Below are 25,096 nucleotides of genomic sequence, written 5' to 3'. Positions count from 1 at the left end.
TCACGCGTCCATCTGGCCGAGCTCCCTGTGAGGAGAGGGCAGGACACGGCAGTGTGAGCGAGCAGCCCTCACACCCCCAGGAGACCCCAGCCAGCCCTGGGTCCTTGTTCCCCTCCCCACCCCCACTCCCCTGCACCCGCATTTCAGCCCCTAGGAGCTGGCATTCAGGGCAGGGGATCAAACGCACCTGGGGGCCGCTCTGTTGGGGGAGCCCCACTCCAAGTAGCTCAGTGTGTCTTCTTTGTCTCTTTTCCCGTATCTAGGAGGGGAGAGGCAACTGGGGCAACCGAGCACTGTGCCCGGGTGCCAGACCACCCGCTCCACTCCTGCCCCTGGGCACCATTCTGCCAGGGGCCCCGGCCCAGGCCTGGGCAGCAGGGAGGCTCTGCTTTCCCAAGAACGTGGAAGGGGAAGGGGCTGGGCCTCTCCCTGGCTCACGTACGCACCTGGGCCTGGTCAGCATGTTGATGTATCTGCGGAGCTCAGCCGCATACTGGGCCATCTGCTCCGGTGTGGCGTTGTCCCCTGGATACACTGGCTCCAGCGGGGCCCCACAGGCCCCCAGTGGTGGCTGCAGCAGCACAGCCACACATGTGGACAGGAGCAGCAGGGAGAGGCAGCGGCGCGCGGCAGCCATCTGAGGAGCAAGGGAGGGGGGGGAGATGGAGGCAGAGCAGAGCTCACCGGCCCAGCCCTTAGCCCATTGCCCATTTCTCCAAGCCTGGGGACAAGGAGGCGGAGCAAAGAGCCATTCGACCCAGCACCCCACCTCCGGGACGCTGCCCTAGAAAGCATAGAGAGCTCCTCTCATGAGCAGCGCGGAGGCCGGAGCTCAGCCAGGGCCTCAGCAAAGGAGAAAAGTGTAGCAGAGAAAATGAGGGCATGGGGCAGGAGACGCAGGGCGCAAATGTCCAAGGCGTCGTGGCTCTGAGGAGGCAAGTGTGGGGCGTGGGTTAGGGGCAGGGGGTGGTAGAAGTAAGGGCGCTCCTCACCTGCAGGGCAGGGCACACAGAATGAGCTGGGGACCAAAGGACAGAAATCAGTGTCCTGTGGGTCTGCCCCTGACCCCCACCAGAGATAGACACACAGAGACAGGCAGTCACGGTCACACACATGGATCCCAATCCGTCACAGGGTCGAAGTCACTCACACATTTGTATTGACAGCCACCGCCAACCACTCACCACACACATTTACAGCCTTCTAGTCAACTGCCCTTCCAGGGTGACAGATTTGTCAGATATAGAGCCAGACCCAGGCCTCCGGAGCCCCCTGCTCAGCAAAGCACCCACTCTTTCCCCCCACCCCAGGCCCGAGCCCCAGGGAATCCCCCAAAGTCCTCCGGACCTTGGGGCAGGCTGAGCCCACTTACCCTGAGTCCCGAGCAAGTGGGCTCTGGACCAAGCAGGTGCCTGCCTTGGGCTGGATGGTCCCCTGCGCTCAGCCTCGCCCCTTTATAGTCCCCAGCCCCCCAGAGTCCCCGCCCTCTGTCAGCCTCTCTCCCCCGCCCTCACGCCCGCCTCCCACAGTCTCCCTGGTGCCTGCAATGCCAGCTCATGGGGGCCAGGGACAGGAGAGGGATCGGGCAGTGTTGCAAGTGCCAGGTGTAGCAGTGTGACGGGTAAAAAACTATTGTAAGTCTCCCGTGGGCCCCTGTCTGCCTTTGGGCACCAGAGCAGGCTTGTCCAAGGGGGATGGGGCTCTGAGGTCTCCGAGGAACGAGCAGCTCTGGCTGCAAGCCCTGGAGCAGCCCCCGCCCTCAAGGGCTAACCCAAAGCACCAACGGAGTTTCCTTGGGCCAGAGGGATGATGCTGGGGCTCTGAGGCCAGGGGTGAGGGGTGGAGGCCTGAGACTTCCTTAAAGTCTGCAATTAGAACGAGGTGGAAATGGGGGACATGCCTCAGGTAACTAGGCAACGTGGAAAGAGGTAGGGACCCAGGCAAGGAGAAGCCCGCTCCCTGGCTGGTGGGCAGGAGGCAAAACTAAAAATGAGGTGCCTGGGCCCAGGGAAAATGGGGGTGCCAATTACTGGTAGCTGCTTCAGAGCCCCCATTCCAGGGGTGTGATAAAAGTCAGCATCACCCCGGCTGGTGTGGCTGGGTGGATTGAGCACCAGCCTGCGAACCAAAGGGTGGCCGGTTTGATTCCCAGTCAGGGCTCATGCCTGGGTTGTGGGCCAAGTCCCTGGTGGGGGGGGGTGTGTGAGAGGCAGCCACACATTGATGTTTCTCTCCCTCTCTCTCTTCCGTTCCCCTCTCTCTAAGAATAAATAAATAAAATCTTTTTTTTTAAAGCCCACATCATTTGTAAAGTCTTGCATTTTCCAGAGTGTCCCCAGCTCAGCCACCTTGCTGAGTCCCTGTGAAAACCCATCTTGCAGATTCAGAAACGAAGACTCAGAGCCATGAAGCCTGACGTAACTAGTCAGTCGTGGATTCAGGGTTTGAAATAAAGTCCAACTTCAAAATCCGATTCTATTTTTCTAAGTGGGGCTGTCAAAGTTTTGCTGGACTCCCCCGCCTTTTGTCTGAGAAACCTGAGGTTCACAGAGGTGAGACGCTTGCCCAAGATCACCCAAGTTCTGGCCTGGGTCCAAACCCCGCCCCCATCCCAGCGGCCCGCCACCCCCACGCAGGAGCCTCCCCTCTCCCCCGCTGTGTCCTTTTCCACCCCAGGCCAAGGAGCAGCACGGGGCTGCGTCTGACTGACACACAGGAGCCTGCGAAGGGAACAAAGGACCCTGAGGTTCTGCTGTCCCGGATCAAGACACCACAAGCGGGTGTTAGGAGAGGAGTTGGGGTACGGGGGTAGGGACTGGAGGTGATAGCACAGGGATTTTTTTTTCCACCATTTTTTAAAAAATTTATTTACTTTTCAAATACATTTGTCTCTGCCTCCCCCCCCACCTCTTTCCCTTGCCCCCTCCCACCTTCCCTTCCTCAGCTCTTCCCCTTTGGTTTTGTCCATGAGTCCTTGCTATATGTTCCTTGACTTTCCCCTTCCCTTCCCTTTCCCTGCCCCCCCCCTTCCCTCTTGTCTCTGTTGATTTCTTTTCCTTTCAGTGTTGCTGGCCATATTTTCCTTGCATCTTTGCATTGTTGGTTAGGTTCCGCTTATAGGTGAGATCATATGGTATTTGTCTTTTGCCCCCTGGCTTATTTCGCTTATCATGATGCTCTCCGGTTCCATCCATGCTGTCGCAAAGTTTAGTACTTCTTTTTTTCTTTCTGCTGCGTAGTATTCCATTGTGTATATGTACCATAATTTTTTGATCCAATCATCTACTAATGGGCATTTAGGTTGCTTCCAACACTTGGCTATTGTAAATTGGATAGCACAGGGATCTGAGCGTCGCTTTTCCTGGAGACAGCGAGGAAACAGCGATGTTCGGCTTATTGCTCTCACTCCTGGCAAGAACAATAATGCTTCAACCGGCAACTTACTTTCCACAAAGCAAATATGGAGGTGGTTCTGCCTCCGTTAAGCCCCTGCATCTGGTCCTCGGTTCTGACTCGGCGAAACAAGGGAGGTGAATTAGTGACGGGTCCCAGGTGGGGCCTCTAGCGAGGCAGGCAGAGGCTGCAGCGTGCCACCAGGGGGCGCCAAGCCCCAGCCCTAGTTGGAAAGGTCTGCGATCCCCCGGGACTACAGCCTGGTAGGACCTGTTCTGGCGACGCTCATCAGGTACCAGCCCCCACGGACAGATGGCGGATCTGGGGATTGACTCAAGTGCTGAGGCCATTTAGAGTTTTGTAAACAGTTCTGTCACTGCCTAAGAAATGACAGGTACTTCACAATGTCAACTGAACCTGTAGCTTTCCTTTTTCTCCTTTGCAAACAACAGATTCCTCTTCTGGGTCCTCTCCGGATGTTGGGACAATCGAGGGGGAAGATGTGGATGTGCTTTCTAAACAGCATGACCATGTCCAGAAGAGCAGTGGTTGGTTCGCACTCACTCACCTTCCTAAGTTCCAGAGCGAGTCAATGAGCCCTGCTTAGAGAAGGCACCGAGTCCTTACTTGAGATGGACTAAATGGAAATGAGAGCGACCCTCCCCCCACCCATCCCCATGTCCCTGGGACAGGGCGTGGCCACAGGGCAATGTGGAGGGTGGAGTGAGGGCTGCGATGAAACTAGGAAAGGAACACCCCGGGAACCCCTGGGGTCACAGCTTAAAGGTGAGCGTATAGCCGCGAGGGGGACGGAGGTCCCCACATAGGAGGCTGCGAGGAGTTTGACCAACATCATGTCCTCCATGCCCCCTCTCACAAGAGTGTCTCCAAAGCTACCGTGTAGGCCCGCCTACCCAGGAACACCACGCCAGAGAGGCCCCGTGTAGGTGCTGCGTCACCAACCCCAGCGGAGCTCCCTGCCGGCAGCCAGCAGCCCCCACCAGATGTGCGGGCGAGCCTCCCTGGACGTCAGCCCGGGGGAGCCTTCAGATGGCCGCAGCCCCAGCCAGCCTCGGACGGTCCCTGTGTGAGAGCCTCTAAGTGGCACCTGCCTCGTCCAGCCCTTCCAACCGGACCTACAAAATCATGAATAAAATATAATGGTTGTTCTAAGCTCCTACGTTTTAGGGAAACTTGTTGTGCAGCATAGTTACCAGCACACCTACCATTTCTCCACCCCTCCTTCCCACTGGCTGGACCACCAGAAGGGGCGATGGTGGGCCACCTTCAGTCATGTAGATGAAGGTATAGGGAAGTCACAAAATAGCACCCTGGGCCCTTGGATGTCCTCCTGGAGCAGAGCTGCCGACTCCCCAGATGCCACTCACATTTTATGTAAGAGAGAAACAAACTTATATCTTGTTTAAGCCACTATTAACTCTGTCTCTATTTAAGAAGCCAAATCAATATCTTAGTAATATAATGCATGTTTAAAACAAATAGCTCAGTGTCTATTGTATAAGTGCTTTTTTAAAAAGGTATCTATTGCTATCATCGTTGATAGCACATCTGCCCTGGCCCGGTGGCTCAGTTGGTTAGAGCACTGTCCCGATCCACCAAGGCTGCAGGTTCAATCTCCCATCAGGGTGCATACAAGAAGCAACCAGTGAATGCATAAATAAGTGGAACAACAAATCAATGTCTGTCTTTCTCTCTCTCTCTCTCTCTCAAAAAATAAATTTAAAAAATTTAAAAACTACATCGAAGGCTCCCTCTGCTCCAGCGTTGGCTGAGCCTGGTCAGCAGTGGATTAACCACTTTCGCAGCATTCTTCCGTGTAAACGAGAACTTAGCCCACGTCACTGAGGATCAGCCAGACCTGTCGAGCTGGGCAGAAATTGTGGTTGCGAAGAATTCATACCAAGGGTCTGTCACAGTCTCAGACTGGCCACAGTCCTCCCAGACCGGACAACAGATAAGGAACTATGGACAACAACATAGACACATATCCTCCCACTCACCTGACAACAAAATAAACCAAGGCTCATGGCAGCCATTTTTGTTCCCATCCTACCTCTCCCGGTGCCGGGAGAGTGGGATTGGAGAAGAGAAGATAAGAGGGAGATGAGATAGGAAGTGGGTCTCAGACAATGATTATACAGTAGAGAGAATAGAGCAGAGAAACTAACTCTACCCTGAGAAATCAGGAAAGGCTTCTGGGAGGAGGCGAACACTACCCTGAAGATGTTTTCCAGACCGAAGAAAGAGAAATGGCTCTGCAGGCAGGGGGTGTGGCCTGGGCAGAGGCTTAGGGCATCAGAGTCCACACAGCTTGTGACCTGCCCCAGCCCCAAGACCTGCCTCCACCTCCTGCTTCTAGCCCTGTCTCGAGGGAGGCAGGACCGCCGCGCAGGGGAGCACGGGGGTCAGAGCTCTGGCGCCCCCTCAGGCAGGCTGCGTCCCCGCAGGAGCCTCTCCTGTAGCTAGGGCTTTAAGGTCTTCTCTGAGAGCCACCCAACTGTGGGTTCTGTGCACGGTCCCTACCCTCCAAAGTGACAACACCCAGCCTTCCTGCCCCTTTTACCCTCTACGAATCTGAGGATCTGGCCTCAGCCGGATCCTCCCGTTCATTCCCCAGCTGCCCACCTCAGGCTCAGCCAGGCCCTGCTGAACTAGAGGCCCAGGAGAGAGCCCACAGACAAAGGAGCCTGTGTCTGACCAGGGAGACCTAGGCTCTCCCTTCCCGGGCCTCCCAGACCTAGAAGCAAGACAGACACAGAGGCACAGGCAGAACAGAGCAGCGTCCATGAAAGCTGGACAGGCCCAGCGGGTAGGAAGACTACACATCAGGGACGATCAAGGCAAGCTTCCTGGAGGAAAAGGGCTGGGGAGGAAGGGTTTCAAGGAAGATCAGCCTGCAAGCAAAGGTTGCTCGCAAAGGTGTGGAGGGATGACACTGAGACTCTAGTTCAAACATCCGCAGCGCCGTCAGCCTTCAGCGTGAACTCCAGAGGAAGGGAGGGGGCGCACGGGAGGGCGTCCCCATGGCCTTGTCCCAGAAAGACCCAGTTAGCAACTTAAGCACTGAGTGTGAATTCAGCAAGGTGGGGGAGGGCGGTTGCTGAGGGAAAGAGCCGCCCCCCCCCCCCCCCCCACTGCTCCTGCTGCAGAGGGAGTGCGGGGTTTAGCGATGACCCCGCCTCCGCCCCCAGCTTGCCTCCCAAAGGACTCTTCCTCCGCAGCAGCCCCATCCTGGAGCCCATCTCCGCCCCCGGCCACGACAGCCCGGGGGGCTAGAAGTACATCTCCGCAGGGTGACCAGCATGAGGGTTCTGCCTAGCTGGTGCCCCCAACCACCTTCATCTGCGAGGGTGCGGTGTCTCCCTCTCTTCTCCCGGGCTGCCCAGCATGCTCTTTGCTCCCCTCCCCTCCTCCAGCTGACTCTCCTTCCTGCTTCTCACTACCCCTTTTCAAGGGCTTTCATCCTGCCCCCCTGCCAGCCTACTGGAGAGTTCCGCAGAGGTCACTGTCCGGCGCTGTCCACTCCCCGGGCTGGGCAGAAATGCCTTCTCTTAGCTAAGGGCGGCGGGAGCCCCCACACCATCCCAGCCCTGGGAAGCCTTTACTCTGAGGCCCTGCCTTCTTCTGGCTCTCCCGCACCTCCACCCTCCACTCCCAGCAGGACGCCACCTCCACGAAGGAGAAGCGAAAGACAAAGGCACACATTCCGATTCAATGAAATTTGTTCTTTATTTGGAGATCAGGGAAGGACCACACACAGCCTTCCATCGCAGTCGGGGCGGGGCAGGGAGAAATGGAAAAGAGGACAGGCAGGGGTTGGAATCCAGGGTCCGCGGCCTGGAGCAAACCTGCAATTGAAGCCGATGTAGGTAGCGCCTCTCCCAGGGGCCTTGGGATGTCAGCCCCCGAGGGAGCCTCCTGGCCTGTAGGAGGGAAAGGAGAGGAATCGCAAGGAGCCCGGCCTAGGAACGCGAGATTGAGGGAAGTTTTGGATGGCGGTGCAGGGGGTTGTTCTGCGGGGCAGCAAGACCAGGCTGCGCCCTAGGGGCAGGGCGAGCGGCGAGGAGGGTGCTTTTACCGCCACTTGCATGCGTGGCCCAGGAGACAGATTTCTAGGCGAGCCTGGGGGCGGGGTCAGAGATGGGCGTGGCCAGGCATGGCCACAGCCCCGGTGAAGTTTGACGGAGGGTGGGAACCCCAAAGACCCCGCTCGGCGCCCCAGGCACACGCTCTCACAGCTGCCGAGTGATCCGGTGGAGGTGCTGGCGCGGCTTGGAGGGGCTCTGCTCCTTGGCGTGGCGCCTTCACCCAGGGTCTGGGGTAGAAGTGAGTAGGCATCGGCCGGCGCCACCAGGCACACCAGCAAGGCCAGCAGCACTGTGACCATTGCGGGCCACTACCTGTGCACCGGCACCATCTGCAGAAGTAGCATTGGAGTGCGGGTCACCCCGAGCCTCGACCCCCGATGGCGGGAGACTGAGGCGGCCATCAGGGGCAGGTGCCAACCAACTGGCTGTGTGTTCTCGGGCACTGCACCATCTCTGGCCTCAGTTTCCGCATCCATCAGGGATGCATGAGCCCTGCCTTCCTGCCCCCCCCAACCTGTGCCCCCGTCCCCAGGCCACTGCAGTCTCCACTGGGTTCTGGGGTGAAGATCGTCACCCAGGGCCCTCAAAGGAGAGAGAAAGGACTACCATTTACTAAGCAGGTACCGTGCACCAGGCAGTACACACTTTCAGGCCCACAAGCGCCACAAACTGACTTTGTACCCAGTTTACAGATGAGTAAATGGTTGCTCTGAGAGGTTAGGGGACAGCCAAGGGAAAATAATGTGTTGCTTGTAGGAAAACAACTATGCAAGTGACCTCAGATTTCTCACCAGCAGCCACAAGACCAGAAAGAAGTAGGATATATTTTAAGTGCTCAAAGAAAATAAACATCAACCCAGAATTCCACATCCAGTACAGATATCCTTCAAGTATGAAAGCGAAATAAAACTGGGAGAGATGGTTGCCAGCAGTTCTGCAAGAAAAGAATGGCCAAAGGAAGCGCTAAAGACATTGGCGTTTTCTTCTAAAGTTACATACAGTTATGGATGATCCCACTCCAAGGTATTTATCCTAGAGAAATGAATACATATGCCCACACAAAAACCTGTACATGAATGTTTATAGCAACTCTGTTTATAATTGCCCCAAACTGGAAAGCACCCAAATGTCCTTCTATGAGTGACTGAATAAACAAACTATGGATATTCATATTTTGAGGTATTTTCTACTCAGCAATGAAAAGGAATGAACCACTGATACACAGGAGAAATTGAATTAATGTCAAAGATATTAGGCTGAGTGAACAAAGCCTGTCTCACAAGGTTAATATGTTGTATAATTACATTTATATGACATTTTCAAAAAGATAAAACTATAGTGATGGAGAACAGATCAGTCGTTGCAAAAGATTAGGGCCAGGAGGAAGGGTGGCTGCGAAAGAAGTCCTTTGTACGAGGGAGTCCTTCCGAGTAATGTAACTATTCTGAACCTTGACTATGGTGGTAATTACAGGAATCTATACCTGCATTCAAACCCAGAACCATACATCAACCAAGGAAGTCAACATTTTTGCATATTAATTAAAAAAAAATTTTAGGTCCCTATCTCTAAAGCACTTTAAACAGTGCCTGGAAAATAGTAAGCTTTTAAAAGTGTTTGCTACATAAAAAGAAAATAAATCCCTGGCTTTTCCAAGAGCTGAGGCACCTACTTGAATAGGAAACATGAGAAATGCCCACTGGGGGTTCCTTAAAGGCCAGGAGGCAGTTTCTATTGTGTTTGTTTATTTTGTCTTTAGCGGGCACATTATATGGTGAAATTATATGGTATTTGTGTTACTCTGTCCGACTTACTTCACGTAACGTAATACTCTCTAGGTCCATGCATGTTTTCACAAACGGTAAGATTTCATTCCTTTTACGACTGAGTAATAGTCCATTGTATATATGTACCACATCTCCTGTGCCCGCTCATCTGTCGATAGGCGCCTGGGTTATTTCTGTGTCTTGGCTATTGTAAATGATGCTGCAATGAACACGGGGTACGCATGTCTTTTCAAATTAGTGTTTTGGATTTCTTCAGATATATACCCAGCAGTGGAATTGCTGGGTCATAAGGTAGCTCCATTTTTAATTTTCTGAGGAACCTCCATACTGTTTTCCACAGTGGCTGTACCGATTTCCAACCCCACCAACAGTGCACCAGAGTTCCCTTTTCTCCACATCCTCGCCAGCACTTGTCTGATACGTGTGAGGTGGTATCTCATTATGGTTTTAATTTGCGCTGCTCTGAAGATTAGTGATGTTGAGTATCTTTTCGTATGTCTATTGGCCCTCTATTCCAGGTGGGAGAGGGGTTGGGAGACTGGGTGAAAGGGGGAAGGGATTAAGAAGTATAAATTGGTGGTTACAAAATAGTCACGGCGATGTACACATCATGGGGAATAGAGTTAATAATACTGTAATTACTATGTATGGTGCCAAGCGGGTACTGGAATTATCGGAGGGATCACTTGGTAAATTATATTAGCACCTAACCACTATGCCTAGGCCTCAAACTAATACAAAATAATATTGAACGATAACTGTAATTGAAAAATTAAAAGAACAAAAGACCAGAGTCTCAGGCTTTACTAAGATGTGTGTCTCCTGCAGGGTCACGTCCGAGGTGGTGTCCCTAGAAGGTGTGAACCAAGCAGACAGGAAGCATCAAAGCAACTAGAGCCTGGCGGTGGGGTGAGGCGGGGAGGGGCTGCCTCGGGGGTCAGGGCGGGTCTGCTCACTCGAGGGAGTGCAGGGTCACACAGTTGCTCAGAGAGCAGCTCTGGACTCAGGCAAACCCTGGTTCAAACTCGGCTTTAGTGGCCCACCCAGCCGTGGCCAGAGCGAGTTGTTTCATCTCTGAGCTGAGCGTTGGCACGTAAAAAGCAGACCATAAAAGTGCTTCTAAAGGGTCATGAGGGTTTAATGATATGATGCCAGCTCATTGTAAGCACCCAATAAAATGCTACATTTTATGCTAGTATTTGCAATAAAGAGATTGGCAGATAAAACTTTTTATTTGAAACCCAGATCATTTTATTAACCAAAGTCACCTCAATAAATTCAATAAAAACTTTTTCTTTTTAAAGGAAAGGCTGGCAGGATGCACTTTAAATGTGAATAGCAGATTACCTTTTGTTGTCGAATTTTTATCCCCGATATTTTATTATGAAAATTTTCAAAGTTACACCAAGTTGCAAAGACTGTTCAGTGGGTGTTGCTGGTGAGATTTAGGATGTTTTTTCTTTCTTTTTGCTTCTCTATATTTTATATTTTTCTACAGCAAACATATATCACTTGAGTAATAAAAAATAAATACAGGGTTTGGCAGGGAGGAAAAAGTGTTAACCAGAACAGACCCAAAGACAGAGCCCCACAGCCCGAGGCCACTGCCTCCCTCTGGCAGCCTGGCTCTGCAGCGACTGCCATACATCACCAACCTGTGTCCGCAGAGTGTCAGACCAGACTTTGCGAATGGCCTTGCTGAAGTCCAGACATGAGGAGGGTGTGGCACCTCCACCCCCAGCCAAATAATTCCATTAACTAGCCAAATCAGATAACGCCAGAATGTTCTGTTCTTCCCTTTCCTCATTCTTACAAGACAGGGGTGGTGGAAAAGAGCCTGGATTCTGGAGTCAGGCTGCTCTGTGTTTGCATTTGACTTGGATTTCCCAGCTGTGTGACTTGGGGAAAGTTGCCTGACCTCTCTGAGCCTGACCATAAAAGGGGAACAATGAAGCTTGTGCCACAGGCTTCCTTTGACAACAACAATAATGGCTATATCTGTCTCCCTCTCCACCCAAACTGCAGTGTCCGCAGCCTGGGGCTTCCTATCTTTGCACTCCAGTGGCAGTAACTGAGAGGGACCCTCCCTTCACCCCCTACCCCAAATATCTCTTCTCCTCCTCTCTCCCAATCTCTGCTACCTGCGTCTCCCCACCTCTCTCTACCCTTCTCACCAACCCCTTCCTATGTTATTTTCCCCTCCTCCCTCACCTATACCTGCCTCCCCCTTCTCTCCTCCCCCACCTCCCCTGCCCAGCTCGAGGGACAGGCTCCACCCCCACCCCACTCTTTGGCCCCAGTGTCCATGCGCTGCAGTGTGGTCCGTGGCCTCCCCCATGGCCCTTGGCGGAGGGAGGACGTGGGGTGGGGAGAGCTAGAAAGTGGTGTCACTCATTCACCGCATTGCTTGTTAGCAGCTTCATTAGTTCTAAGGGCTCCACAGAAAGCCCTACTTGTGACAGCCTGTGCCACCGATCAGAGAGGGGGTGGAGGGTGACAGCAGAGAGAGGAGAAAACAAGAAACAACCCCGCTCCCTGTCCTCCTGGCACCTCCCAGGGAGACCCAGGTCCTGGCCAGATGCACAGAAGCCAGGGTTCCGAGGGCCTCGCCTTGACACCCTCCGGCACCAGGATTTCTCACCTCTTACAGGACCTGGGGTGCTGCCCTGGCCGGAGGACACTGGCTGAAGCCTGTTCTGATGCCGACTCAGCGCCCCCCGCGCCCCCCACCCCACCCGCCCCGCGCCCCCCACCCGACCCGCCCCGCACCTCAAGCCTGTCTGGTCCTTGGCCCCGGGGGCATTTGCGCCGTCCTGGCCTTTCTCCTTTTCCTCTTCGTTCTCTTGCTTCCTCCCCTTCTACTCTACCCAGCACTGGGGTCCCCTGAAACTGCCGCCCAGCCTCAGTCACCTCTGCCACAGGGATTTTGCTGCTTACATTCTTGGCTCCAGAGTTCACACTCAGGAAAACCTCTGGAAACTGCAGTTCTGGAGCTCAGAGCTCCTGAAAACCGCCACTGGCCAAGAGGGAGATTTTTCTCTGTGGCAGCAGTTCCTAACTGAGACCCTTCAGTGGGCTTCAGCGGTCTCTGAGCCCCTTGAAGTGGCATGGCAAAATCTGTGTTGAAGTACACCTTGGCGGGGACAAGTGCCCGCGGCGTCCATCCGCACTCAGGCCTCTCCTGCAGGCAGGCCTCCGGCGTGGCGGGTAGTCTGAACGCTGGCGCTCCGGGCCCTGCGGCCGGCGGGAGTCAGACAAAACCCGGGAAAGTTTAGCCAAGGTTGAGACAGAATCAGGAAAATGAGCGGGGAAAAGCCAGATTTGGGCATGTAACCGGAACAGGCACGACTGGACAAAACCGGACAGTCTGTCAATCTAATGAGATGTCACTAAGGCTCTGCTTGAAGCTGCGCCAAGGGGGATTCATCGCCCAGCCGAGGATCTGGGTCTGCTGCCTGTGGCCGGTTGGTGCCCGGCTGGCTTCCCGGTCTGGGGGCAGCTGCCCATGTCCTAGATAAGGCGGCTTCTCCCTCGGACAGCCTTGGGCGTGGGGTGTCCTAAGGAGACGGAGATCCTGAATGCAGCTGGCAGCCAAAGAGAGGGGCTGATGAGGCGTCTGGGGGCAGAGCTGACAGCCCTGGGTGACGGAGGCAGGGAGAGCCAGGGGCTCTTCCGCCAGGGGCCCCCTGCCTGATGTACCCCAGCTCTGGGGCCCACAGGCCCAGCCCTGCCCCGGCGCAGGCAGCCTGGGCCTGCGCTCGGGGGAGAGCAGAGGTCTGGCCACCTGTGCCCAGGGGGAAGCGGGCGAGGTCTGTTAGGGAACAGTGGAGAGAGGTCCCCTGTTAGGAGCAGAGGGGAGCGGGGCCTGGCTGGAAGGGACACTGCAGGGGACGCTGTGAGGGCTCTGCCCAGGGGGTCACATGCTGCAGGAACAGCCCCTCGGATCCGGACCAGTGCACCTTCTGCCCACTGTCCCCAGCTCAGACACCCAACTCTGACCCTCAGGGACTGGGAGGCTGCACCGTGACCCACGCCTCCACTCAGAGCACACGCGTGCATGGCCACACACAGACGTGCCAACACTCACGAGCTCACTCACCGCCCCCCCCCCCCCCGCTCCCCCCCCCTGCCATGCTCTCCCACTCCTCACCCCACACGGGCGCCTGCCCACGGTCCCCGGGGCCCTCCGCCACCGAGGGACAGGCCGGGCCTGAGAGTCCCGAGGTGAGCGGCGGGTGTTTGCCCAGCTAAGTGTGGTCTGTGTACAGAGCGGCCCAGCGGCCAGACCGAGCACTTATCTCCGCAAACACGGCGCCCACGAGCCCGCCCGCCCGCAGCCTCCATTAGCGGCACAGCCGGAACCCCGTCCCGTGGCTCTTATCTGGCATCGCTGATAAGGACCGGAGGGAGCGGAGGGGCCCGCCACTCGCGGCCTCCTACCCATCCTGATCCCCCGCAGATTTGGAGAAATGACGGGGTCGCTGTTAAGGGGCCCCCATCTGGGGGGAGGCCGGGAGCCTTTCCAGCGCCTCCGCTCTGGGGCTCGTCCAGCTCCGGGTGGGGGCGGGGGCGGGGGCGTCCTCTCCCCTGCCTTCCCCTGCCCGCACCCCCCACCCCCATGGTACTGCAGCCACCAGCCCAGGCGGCAATACACCTGTCTGTCCTGGCCTCCCGCTGTGAACCCAGGTCTTGACCTGGATTCCCAGCAGGTGGGAGCATGAAGCCCTTGAGGAATTCCCAAACACTACTACCACCACCACAGCTTCTGTTAATTATAATAATAACATCTACCTTGACTGAGGCTTAACCGGGGCACAGGGCTGCCTGAGAAGCATTACTGTCGTTTGATTTCATGTTCCCAACACTTTCCCAACAACTCAGTGAGATGGGCCCTGTTATCGTTCCCATCTTGCAGAGTTAACCTCCGCACACGGATTTGAACCTGCTGCTCTCTGACCCCAGAGCCTGCTCTGGCCTCCTCCTAGTGTAGGAGCTAGTGGGTTGGCCCAGCCTCCCCAGCTCGCTGGCGAGGAAGCTGAGGCCTAGCTGGTAAGCAGCAGGGAGGAAGGCTTCTGCGAGGCCCTTCTTGTGCCCTTCCCCTGCGTCTGGGTGTCAGGCACCAGTGCGCCCTGCGGTTGCTGCGATTGTGGTCCGAAGCCTAGGCCAGGGCCCTGCCGAATCGTTGATCTCAATTTTGCCCCTAATTACATCCCGCCTGGTGGCAGGAGGGGGTGGTAGCAGGCATGAAATTGTTGTTTCTCTTCCAAAGTTATAGAAAAATGGTTATATGGCTTTTATAGTGAAAAAGAAAAGACGCTTCTAAATACAAAAACAAATGTGAGAAATATAAAGAAAATTTATATAAATTGAACTGCATTAAAATGTAACACTTCTCTAGTCAATAAAAAACTAAGTTAAAAAGCAGGCCTCAAGATTAAGAAAACAGTCACAGCATATACAACCAGAAAAGCATTAAGGTCTGGAGTATATGGGGAGTACCTACAAATCAATAAGAAAATGACAGAGACCCCCATTTTCAAAGGTAAGCAAGTACAATACACAAATGACTAATAAACGTGTAAAGTATTTATTCAATCTCTCTGTTAATCAAAAGGTACAAACTAAACAAAGACCTACTTTATTAAATAAAAATTTGGGGAAAGATTTTTACAAATGATAATACCATGTATCATCATCATTTGCCCAGGCCACGGTGAGCTCCTTCAAAAACACTGGAGATGAGACTCTAAGAGGCCTTTCGGGGAGGCTAGTTGAGAGTAACGTCTGTGTACTCTCTGTGCCTGGGCTGCCATTTCTGTGAGTGTAACCAGTGGACACACCCAGAGATACGCAGCAGGGTACCTATCTCAGCAGCAATCAACAAAAACACACACAAAGAGGGACACAATATAAATATTCAAAATGTCCAAAAACAGGTAAATTCTAGGATGTATGAAAGATGTACTATTTTTGTGGAGCCATTAAAAATCATGCTTAAGCCCTGGCTGGTGTGGCTTAGTGGATTGAGTGCCAGCCTGCGAACCAAAGGGTCGCTGGTTTGATTCCCAGTCAGGGCACATGCCTGGGTTGCAGGCCAGGTTCCTGGTAGGGGGTGTGTTAGAGGTAACCACCCATTGATGTTTTTCTCCTTCTCTTTCTCCCTCCCATCCCCTCTCTCTCTAAATAAATAGTCTGTTTTTAAATGATCATGTTTTAGAAAAATGTTAAATGACATGAAATATTTATGACATATTATGAAATATTATGAAATAAATATGCTTGCTGGGGGAAAAAAGCATAGTGCAAAAAATAGTACATACAGGATGATTTCAAGTCTATAAATATATGAAGAAATCCTGTAGGGTTCTGGCCGGATGGCTCAGTTGGTTACAGCATCGTCCTGATACACCAAGGTTGCCAGTTCAATCCCTGGTCAGGGCACACACAGAAAGCAACCAATGGATGCACGATTAAGTAGACAACACAACAAATCAATGTTTCTCTCTCTCTCTCTCTCTCCCCCCCCCTTCCCACCCTTCCTCTGTCACTCTAAAAAAATCAATAAATAAAAATTTTTTTAAATCCAGTAAGGATATTTTATACATAAAAATGTTAAGAGTAGTTATTTCTTGGAATGGCATTACAGGTGATTTTTTCCTTTATATTTCTCTGTAATTTTTATACTTTACAATAAGTATTACCTTTATAATCAGAAAAGTTTTAACTGAGAAAATTAAAAACAAACAAGAAACGAGCCCTGGCTAGTGTGACTCAGCTGGTGGGAGAGCTGACCTGTAACCAAAAGGTTTCAGTTTGACTCCTGCTCAGGGCACAGACGTAGGTTGCGCGTCCCATCCCCGGTCAGCGTGCCTGTGATCCCCAGCCCATCGGGCGCATGTGGGAGGCAAGCAACTGCTGTTTCTCTCTCATGTCACTGTTTCTCTCTCCCTTCCTCTCTCTAAAGCAATGAAAAAAGAAAATGTCCTTGGGTGAGGATAAAAAAATGTTTAAAAAAAAACAACAAGAAATGAGAACAAAAAATATGTATGATCCACAAAGCACTGTTTCCTTTGCGTTTTTGGCAGTCTGGGCCAGGGAACTAGGTCTTAAAGTCTGCGCAGGGCTAGGAGACCTCACTTGCTCCGTTGGGGGGCCCCAGGTTCCCTGAAAGCTGCCCTCAGGCTGGCCAGGCCGCAGAAGCTTCCCGCCCCAACTCTGCCTGCTGCCCTGGCCTTCTCTCCTGCCTCTGTCTGTGAGGCAGGGGTTTGTTCTGTCCAGCAGCTCCCTGTCCCCTCTCCCCTGATCTTGTCATGAGACCTCAGGAAGACAACCACCATCACTGCCCCCAGCCCCAGTGCCAAAGCCCCGTTCCAGCCTCTGGCCAGGAACGAGGGCCTCAGGGACTCTGATCTCAGCAGGAACAAGGCAGAGGCCACGCCCAGAGCCCGGAAAGTCAGATTTCAGAGTCTTCAAGATAAGGCAACAGAGTGGGGACACCCCTGTGGCCCATTAAGAGAGGTGAGTGTCCAGGTTTTTCTCTTCTGAAGACACGTCCCACGTGTACGTTCAGGATGGACGGTGCTGGGGGCGCCTGCGGAGGAGGCTAGTTGGCCATCACTCCCCACGGCTCACTGTGGACGGGCTCAGGTCATTTCTGTGCCTGGTGCACCCTGAGTTTCTACAGTCTTGCAGTCTAAAGGAAAGGACCCTCTGAGGACTGTGACGTGCACAAGGCCTAAACTAGAATCCCAGCTCTACAGCCCACTGACTTTCAGCCAGCCTCTCTGCTCTCTCAGCCTCAGTTTTCTCATCTGTACATGGGGATAAGAATAATGCTTGCAGGGCCACGGTGAGGACCACAGAGAATGGAGAACAAACCCTAAGTAGCTCCCCTTAAACCGTACCCGAGGCTGCTGTGCCTGTCCCAGGACTCAGCGCCACCGGCCACTGTCCGGGGAGCCCGCCTGTCCCTACCCCTCTGCCCAGTCGCCCGCTTACATGCAAATCTCATGCCCAGCCACACAAACTACTTTCTGAATCCCAGCTCTACACATGTTTGTTGCAGGCCAGGCACACTGTTGAGCATTTCACATTTCACCTCCAGAGCAACCCCACGAGGTCCGTGGTATTAGCTCGTTTCTGATGAGGAAATTGGGGTGCAGTGAGCAACCTGCCTCTCACCCCAGTTCTGTAGCAGGGAAGTGGCAACGCCAGGGCTCAAGTTCAGGCATGGCCGGCCCTTCCTCTCTCTCAGGCCTCGTGGAGCCAGACCCCAGCGGCCCCTGCGGCCACTCCTCCCCCTGAGGTCAGCACAGATGTGGGTGGCTGTGGCCCTGCCGCCCCGTCTCTACTCCCGATATTCCCAGACTGGGCAGAGCTCCCCCTCCCCTGCCCTTATTAATTGCACCAGGAGCCTCCTGAGGAAATCAGCCCTCCCTCTCTCCCCGCCCCCTGCTCTCTGGCTTAATTACTTCTCCTGGCTGTAATGAATGTCTCCGAGCCCCTGAGGCCGGAAGCTTCAGCAGGAGTGGCACCTCCCTGGCTCAGCCCCTTTCCCCCAGCCCTGCCCTTTGAACCTAGGCTGGCCCAGCCTCCGCTTCAGCTGCAGAGGGGGCATCTGTGGGCGAGAGGCTCCCAGCCCTGCCATCTCCCTGCCCCGGACTGAAGGCAGACCCTAAGGCCCGACCGCCAAGGGTCTGCTCTAGGTCAGAGGTCCTGATCCCCAGCCCCTCACCCAGCAATCTGCCCCCAGGCATGGTGCTGAGCGCTCTGGACACAGCTCCTCCTAGCTTTCTAGGGCCCGCACCCCTGTGGGGCCAGCGCCACGTGGCCACTGTTCCTTCTCATTCTTTCACCCCGGTGCTCCCTGAGCACATGTTCTGTGCCAGTCCCTGCTCCAGGCCCGGAGACTATGACAGCGGGCAAGAGAGACAAGGCGTGTGCACTCCAGGAGCTTATGACCTGGCCAGAACACGGCCCAGAACAAGTGAATGAAAAGATAAATAAAGTTATGGCAAGGAGGGGAGGTGAGAGCGCAGGTCCATTTCTGGGGTAGCTTGGGTAGGAGGCGATGAGAGGGGAAGACGGCGCACGCCCCGTCTCATCCTGTTCGACCGCTGTGTCGGAAGTCCTTACAGCAGTCTGTCTGCTCGGCCTTCCTCCGACTTCAAGGCCAACCGGTCTTCCTGGATCATGGCCTCCAACCACCCAGGCTTCGGCCACACCCCCACCTTACCCCGTCACCTAGAACAGCCACAGGGAGGAGAGACGGTGAGCGTAGGCGCCCCAGAGCCATCATGCCGTTAAGGGGGCAGCAGGATGGAAACAGGGTTCCCCGCAGCAGCCCAGCCTCCCCTTCTGCTTCTCCACCCTTCCACGGGGGCCCCTTACCAACCACCAAAATAACTTCTGGGTAGAATTAAATGTAAAAATCGACTGCCCCGTAGAAAACCAGGAAGACATAAGATGATCAGACCTCCCAAGTGTAAGAGAGCTTAAGGAGCGTAAAAACACGGGAAGAAATCACAAAGACAAAGGTCAACAGCCTTACTACGTAACCGGTAAATGTGTGTGCGTGTCATAGGCATGTAACTGAAATGACCAACTGACCAACTCTCTTTGCCATGTTAACACCTAATTTGTCCCAGATTCAGATCCACAAGGAACTCTCCATGACCACCCCAGCCCTCGCCGCAGGACTCCGGGCTGTCTGTTGCCACTGAGGGCTCCCAGCAGCGCTGCTCAAATCCCTGTCAAAGCGTAGATGAAATCGTGCCTGCATGTTGGTTTCTCTTTTGATCCTGATGGTCCACGGGCACCCTGACATCTTATTATTTTTATATTCTCCATGCCCAGCATAGAGATGGAGAACTTCGCACAGAGTGGAACTCAATAACTTTTTTTTTTTTTGGTGGATATCTATTATATTTTCCAGTTAAAAAAGCTTTTGGTTAAATTGTAGTTACAATACACATAATATAAAATTAACCATCTCAGTTTCTTGAGGAACTGCCATATTATTTTCATAGCTCTACCATTTTACATCTCCACTAACAGTACACAAGGGTTCCCATTTCTCCTCATCCTTCTCAAAACCTATTTTGGGGGGTTTTGGCCGTAGCCATCCTAATAGGTGTGAGGTGGTACCTCACTGTCGTTTTGATTTGTATTTCCCAATAACTATTTTTTTTAATAAGAGTCAACAACCCAAAAATAATCCACATGGCAGCTATGACAAAGAGTTAATATCTTTTATATATAAAATGAAGATACAAATGTCTAAGTAAAACATTAGGACCCCCAAAAGATAAATGGACATGAACAGATGGCTCCAAAAGAGGAAAAAGGGCATAAGAACAAATAGTCAGCATCACTGGCAACCAAAAAAGACAAAACAGGAGGATACCGTATTTTGCCTGGTAAGGTTGCAAAATTTAAAAAAAAGAAAAAAGTAAAAAAGGCAGTGCTGGCAACGGTGCTGGCAAAAAGCCACCCTCACGCACTCATGGCTGGTGAGCGTGCCTGTGAGTTAGCACAATCCTTTTGAAAAACAACTTTCAAAGACTCAAGAGCATTAAAATGATTCATGCACTTTAACCGGGAAACTCAGTTTCTGGGCCCTTATTGAAATAAACCCAATACACATATATAAGCACAAAAATGGGCGCTGCAGTTTATTTATAATAGTAAAAACTTGCAAGCAACATAAATACCTAAGAGCATATATTCAATATTAAATTTTGCAATGTTCCTACACTATAACATTATGCAGTCACCCAAAAGGTGACTGTAAAGTTTATGAGATGAGAAATTGTTTAGGATTTAACGGTATGTGGGAAAAGCAGGACACAAACTGTAACCTGCAATGAGATCTCAGCGAGGGAGAACACGTGGGTAGGGAGTGTAGAAAAATACATGGCAGACTGGCAGGAGCAAACTCTGGCTGATGGGCCTGGGGGTAATTCTTCTTTTCTCAATTTGCTTGTCTGTGCTTCCTTTCTTCACACCACACCTCTTCCCAAACACACAATATAATTAAAACTTTTCATAAACTTTATGAAAAGTTTATGAAAACTCTTTAGTTAGAGCTTTAATCACTTAAGCCTATCAGTTAAGGCTAAAGTCTTTAACTCTTTAGTTAGAGCTTTAAGCACTTAAGCCTATCAGTTAAGGCTAAAGTCATTAACTCTCTCGTTAGAGCTTTAAGCACTTAAGCCTATCAATTAGGCTAAAGTCTTTAACACCTGAGTTCTATCAGTCCCCCTGTTAGTTTTTATTTTATTTCTATAGGATTAGTTTACAAAGGAAAACAACATGAGATACAAAAGTTACACAATCTTGGAAGAATGGCAGGCGTCTGCTTCAGAGCTTGTCCCCTCTAGAATCCCAAAGAGTAGTAACCCTGCCCCCCTCCGCCAGGCCAGCCCGATCCTAGGCTGCACCCAGAGTTCCTTCCCATCCAAAATACCATCATTAGGGAAGCACGGGTGGCTGCTGCACAATCATCTGGCCATCCTCGAGGAAGAGAGCCTCTAAATATCTATTCTTAAAAAAAAAAAACAAAAACAGTTCAACCATATGAGGGAAATTTTATGCGTAAGGTGCTAATTACATTATTTATAATCGTATATAAATTGGATACAAATCAAGTGTTTAATAATTTTAAAATTTGATTAAATAAATAGAATTTTACTCTTGTTGAAATCTTAGGCGGTCACTAAAGGCAAGTTAGAAAGTGTTATGGGTTGTGTTGTATCCACCCCAAAAGATATGAAGTCCTAAGCCTCCAGTACCTCAGAATATGACCTGATTTGGAAACAGGGTCATTGCAGATATAATTAGTTAAGGTCACACGGCAGTAGGGTGGCACTTAAGCCAATATGGCTGGTGCTCTTATAAGAAGAGGAGACATCCACAGGGAGAAGGTAGCTGTGTGACCATGGAATCAGAGGCTGGAGCGGTAGATCTACCGGCCAAGGAGTGCCTAGGATTGCCAGCGAACACCAAAACTAGAAGAGACAAGGAAAGATTCTCTCCCATAGACTTCAGAGGGTGTGCAGCCCTGACGACGGCTTGATCTTGGACTTCTAGCCTCCAGAACCGTGAGACCATCAATTTCTGTAGTTTTAAGCCACCCAGTTTGTGGTAGGCAGGAATAATATAAAAAATGTTTCTCTTGCCCTGGCTGGTGGCTCAGCTGGCTGGAGCATCATCCTATAGACCAAAAGGCTGTGGATGTGGTTCCCTGTCAGGGCATGTACCTAGGTTGCAGTCAGGGCGCATACAGGAGGCAACCAATGTATGTTTCCCTCTCACATTGATGCTTCTCTTCCTTTCTCTCTCTCCCCCCTTCCCCTCTCTCTAAAATCAATAAACGTAGCCTCAGGTGAGGGTTTTTTTCAATGTTTATCTTCCTCTTTCCATCTTAGAGCCCGTAGAGGCTGCTGGAACAGGTCTTCTAAAACAACAAATATGTCTGGAACGCTGTGGTCCGAGGCCATTTTTGCGAGGTCCTTAGAACCAGAGGGAGCACACAGCTCTTCTTAAGACTGAAGGTGTTTACGTTTGCTTTGACACTGAATGCTCTCTAGGCAAAAGGTGTGCTTCTGGGTACAAAGGAAAGAGCCACACAGTGACTCCTGGTGGCAAGTGAAACAAAACCAGAGTCCCCTGGGGGAAGGTAGACAGCTCCCGCTCACGGAAACAGTGGCGCGGCTCAGGCTAAATTCCCAAGTCACCGTGCTGGGGAGGCCATTGGACACGGGACCCGTGTACTGCTGTAACTCTCAAAAAGTTAAACTTATTGAAAAGTAAATAAATAAAAATGGATTTGTTCTCTTGAAAAAAATGTTTATGACATTCTGATAAGTAGAAAATCAGGAAAATTAATTTTATGTACACAATAACACAGCTGTGTTTTTTCTAAATGTATAAAAAGGAGCTTGGAAATAGACCAAATGCAAATAGCAGCTGTATTAGTAGTTTAGACAGGTTTCATTTATCTAGTTTCAGTAATTTTCCTAAATTACTTTTATAGTGGAAAATTTTTATTTATTTTTGTTGGGTTTTTAAATTATTAAATTCAATAAATTGGGTAGTAAGATTATATGTTTCAAGTGTACACTATTATAATACATCATCCGTATATTGCATTGTGTGCTCCCCACTCAAAGTTTATTCTCTTTCCATCGCCATGTATTTGATCCCCTTTACCCTCTTCAACCTCCTCCCCCAGTTTTATTGATTTTTTTATTTTTTTATTTTTATTTATTTTTATTTTTATTTTATTTATTTTTATTTATTTTTATTTTTTTATTTTTTTAATTTTTTATTTTTTTGATTTTTTGATTTTTTTATTTTTTTTTAATTATTTGTCTGAAGGAGACTGGCAGCATTACTATTTAGTTATACTGCTAATTAACCTTCAACTATTTGTATAGCACATAAGAAATAACACTGCTCACATGTATGAGAAAGCAGGTCAATGAAATGTGCACTATTGATTTTTTTTAAGTCTATCCTAACTGTGACCACCGGCTGCACTTACCAGTCCCACTGTCCCTGGTCTCTCTGTCTGAAATCCACGCCCCCCCACCCCATCCCTCGATCCATTCCCTACTTTCTAAGAGTCCAGCTGGGATCAGGCCACTCTCCTCAAAATCCTGCCGTGGCTCCCCAGGTCTCCTTAACTGGCACCCAGACCAGTGACCTCAACCTCCCTTCTGCTTTGCCCTGTCCCCGCCCCACCGCACTAAGGTAGCTGGTGAAGCGACCTTTCTCCCCACCAAGAAGATGCACGCGGAGGATCTACTGTGGAAGTGCAAGTCCTTCTCAAAGCCGGCCTGAGGCCAGTCTATGAGGCTTGGACTTGAACCCTCGTATCCTGACCCCAGATCATGGTAAGGGCCATGCCCTATCCAGGGGTCCACGCGCCCCACACCCTGTCTGTACTGTGCTGCCTGTACCATGGCCAGTGCTCCATTAAGTGTCCCGACTGAGGATGCTTGAGGCCCCCGTCCCACCTTTATCCCAAATGAAACCTCCCACTCCTCCTAAGGCCTTTGCCCTGGACTCCCTCCTTAGGCCGCATCCTCACTCTGCCCCTGCCCTCGAGCTGGACTTTCACGGAGGAGGGCTGGGCTATCCGGATCCAAGAGAGGCGCACGGAGATGGGGTGGCTCCACGAGGGCCTTGATTGGAGTGTGCGTAAGGGGCGGGGGTGGAGGTGGCCAGAACCCGCGGGAAGAAGCGGTAAGCTGGGTCACAAGGGGACCAGGAATGGACCCCCACACCCGTCACCCAGAGCGCGATTCCACTCGTCCCTCGGATGAGTCTTGGCACGGCCCGCAGACCCAACTCTGCCTGCAGGGATTCACCCGGACCTGGCACCGCGTGGCCTGGCCGGCATTGCCCCCTTGTGGCAATAGCGTGGAACTACAACCTGCCGGCGCCCAAGTCTTCGTCCTCCACGCACAGAGGACAGAACCGGTAATTTGGGATCTGGACCTGTGCCCTGAGTTCGCTAAGTTCAAGAGGCTGACTATTCATCAAACTATGACAGTTCCCTGAGCCCTGATACCCCTAGGCCCCCTACCTACACATGGCCTCCCCTTGGGACACGCACATAATAGGATTAACCATATGAAATTTCCATTAGTTGACTGTTAATATGTGAAAGCACACAAAACATACATAAGATACCCATAAACTCTGCCTCACGCGTCACGCTCATACACACGCAGACACGCAATACCTCCGCACGCTCCCCTCTCCTCCGCGGAGCACACAGACGGACAGCACTCAGCGGGGAGCTTCCTGCCGTGGGGCGGGGTTGGCCATACCACCGGGCACCGCCTTCACCGCAGGGCCCGCACGGCGCCCCGGCCCCGCGCAGCCCTGAAAGGCACCCGCACCACGCGTCAGCCCAGCTCCTCCTTGGCCTCAGATTCACCAGGGACATCCTCATATCGAACACCACTTTCTGGGGACCAGCGCACATCTCTGCTCCACTATTTTTTGAACTTGAATACACAGAGAATTCCCTGGGATCCAACGAAAATGCAAGTTCCTGTTCAGTAGGCCAAGGCTGGGCCCCAGGCTCCGCATTTCCAGTCGGTCCCAGGGGGTGCCATGGCCCCGCACGCTGAGTAACCAGGCTCCGCGTCTCTCTCTGACCACCGTTTCCCAGGAGCTCCACGCTGGGGTCTCATCCAGGGCCCTGCCCCACCCCTCTGCCACCTGGCTTCGCCACCCCAGCTCCCCACCACCCCACTGGCTCAGAAGAGTCTGTAGTGAGTGAAGCCAAGGGCCTTTACTCGGGCTTTGGAGTGTCTGCACTGTGGGCTGCCCCTTCCTTCCTGGAATCTCCCCACCTGTGGGTTCTGGGTGCTTCCTAGTGGGCTTCCTCCTCCGATTCCTCCGACATGCACTGCGGGTTCCCGGGCAGCTCCTGTGCACGCTCCCGGCTGTGAGGAAGCCCCCGCTGCGCCCTGAAAGCACCTTATCTCCACTCGTCTACAACCAGCCTCCTGGGATTTCCATAATAATGGTAACAGCTTCTTCAGGGCATTGCTGTGAGAAGTAAACAAGCTGATACATGCCACATGCTTGAGACAGCCCCTGAGGGAGAGGTTGCTATTACTATCCTCAAGATAGTAGCCTTTGCCAAGTACCCCCAATCTCCAGAGATTGTAGCCTTGACACATTCTTTTATCTACCTACCTACCTACCTACCTACCTACCTGTCTCTTTTCTCCTAATCATCTCTGAGAGGACTCTCTTCAGACGCCAACCGGTCAGCAGTATCTC

General features: G+C 52.2%; 1 protein-coding gene and 1 non-coding gene across 2 annotated transcripts; both read right to left on the bottom strand.

The window, feature by feature from the left end:
• On the bottom strand, positions 1–25,096 carry PPY (pancreatic polypeptide). Its single transcript, XM_054593105.1, has 4 exons — positions 25,030–25,096; positions 447–637; positions 188–259; positions 1–25 (listed from the first exon to the last, which is right to left on the bottom strand). The coding sequence occupies exons 2-4, from the start codon at positions 635–637 to the stop codon at positions 1–3; spliced, it is 288 nt and encodes a 95-aa protein (XP_054449080.1). The 5' UTR covers positions 25,030–25,096.
• On the bottom strand, positions 22,658–22,785 carry LOC129086717 (small nucleolar RNA SNORA19). The gene has a single exon (XR_008530839.1). It is a non-coding gene; the product is annotated as a small nucleolar RNA SNORA19 (small nucleolar RNA).

This window comes from Pteronotus mesoamericanus, unplaced genomic scaffold, assembly GCF_021234165.1.
Source record: "Pteronotus mesoamericanus isolate MK-2021 breed Mesoamerican mustached bat unplaced genomic scaffold, CSHL_Meso_final scaffold_408, whole genome shotgun sequence".
Lineage (NCBI taxonomy): Eukaryota > Metazoa > Chordata > Mammalia > Chiroptera > Mormoopidae > Pteronotus > Pteronotus mesoamericanus.
The sequence above is the reverse complement of the archived record's forward strand: the minus strand, read 5'-3'. Positions and strand labels throughout refer to the sequence as shown.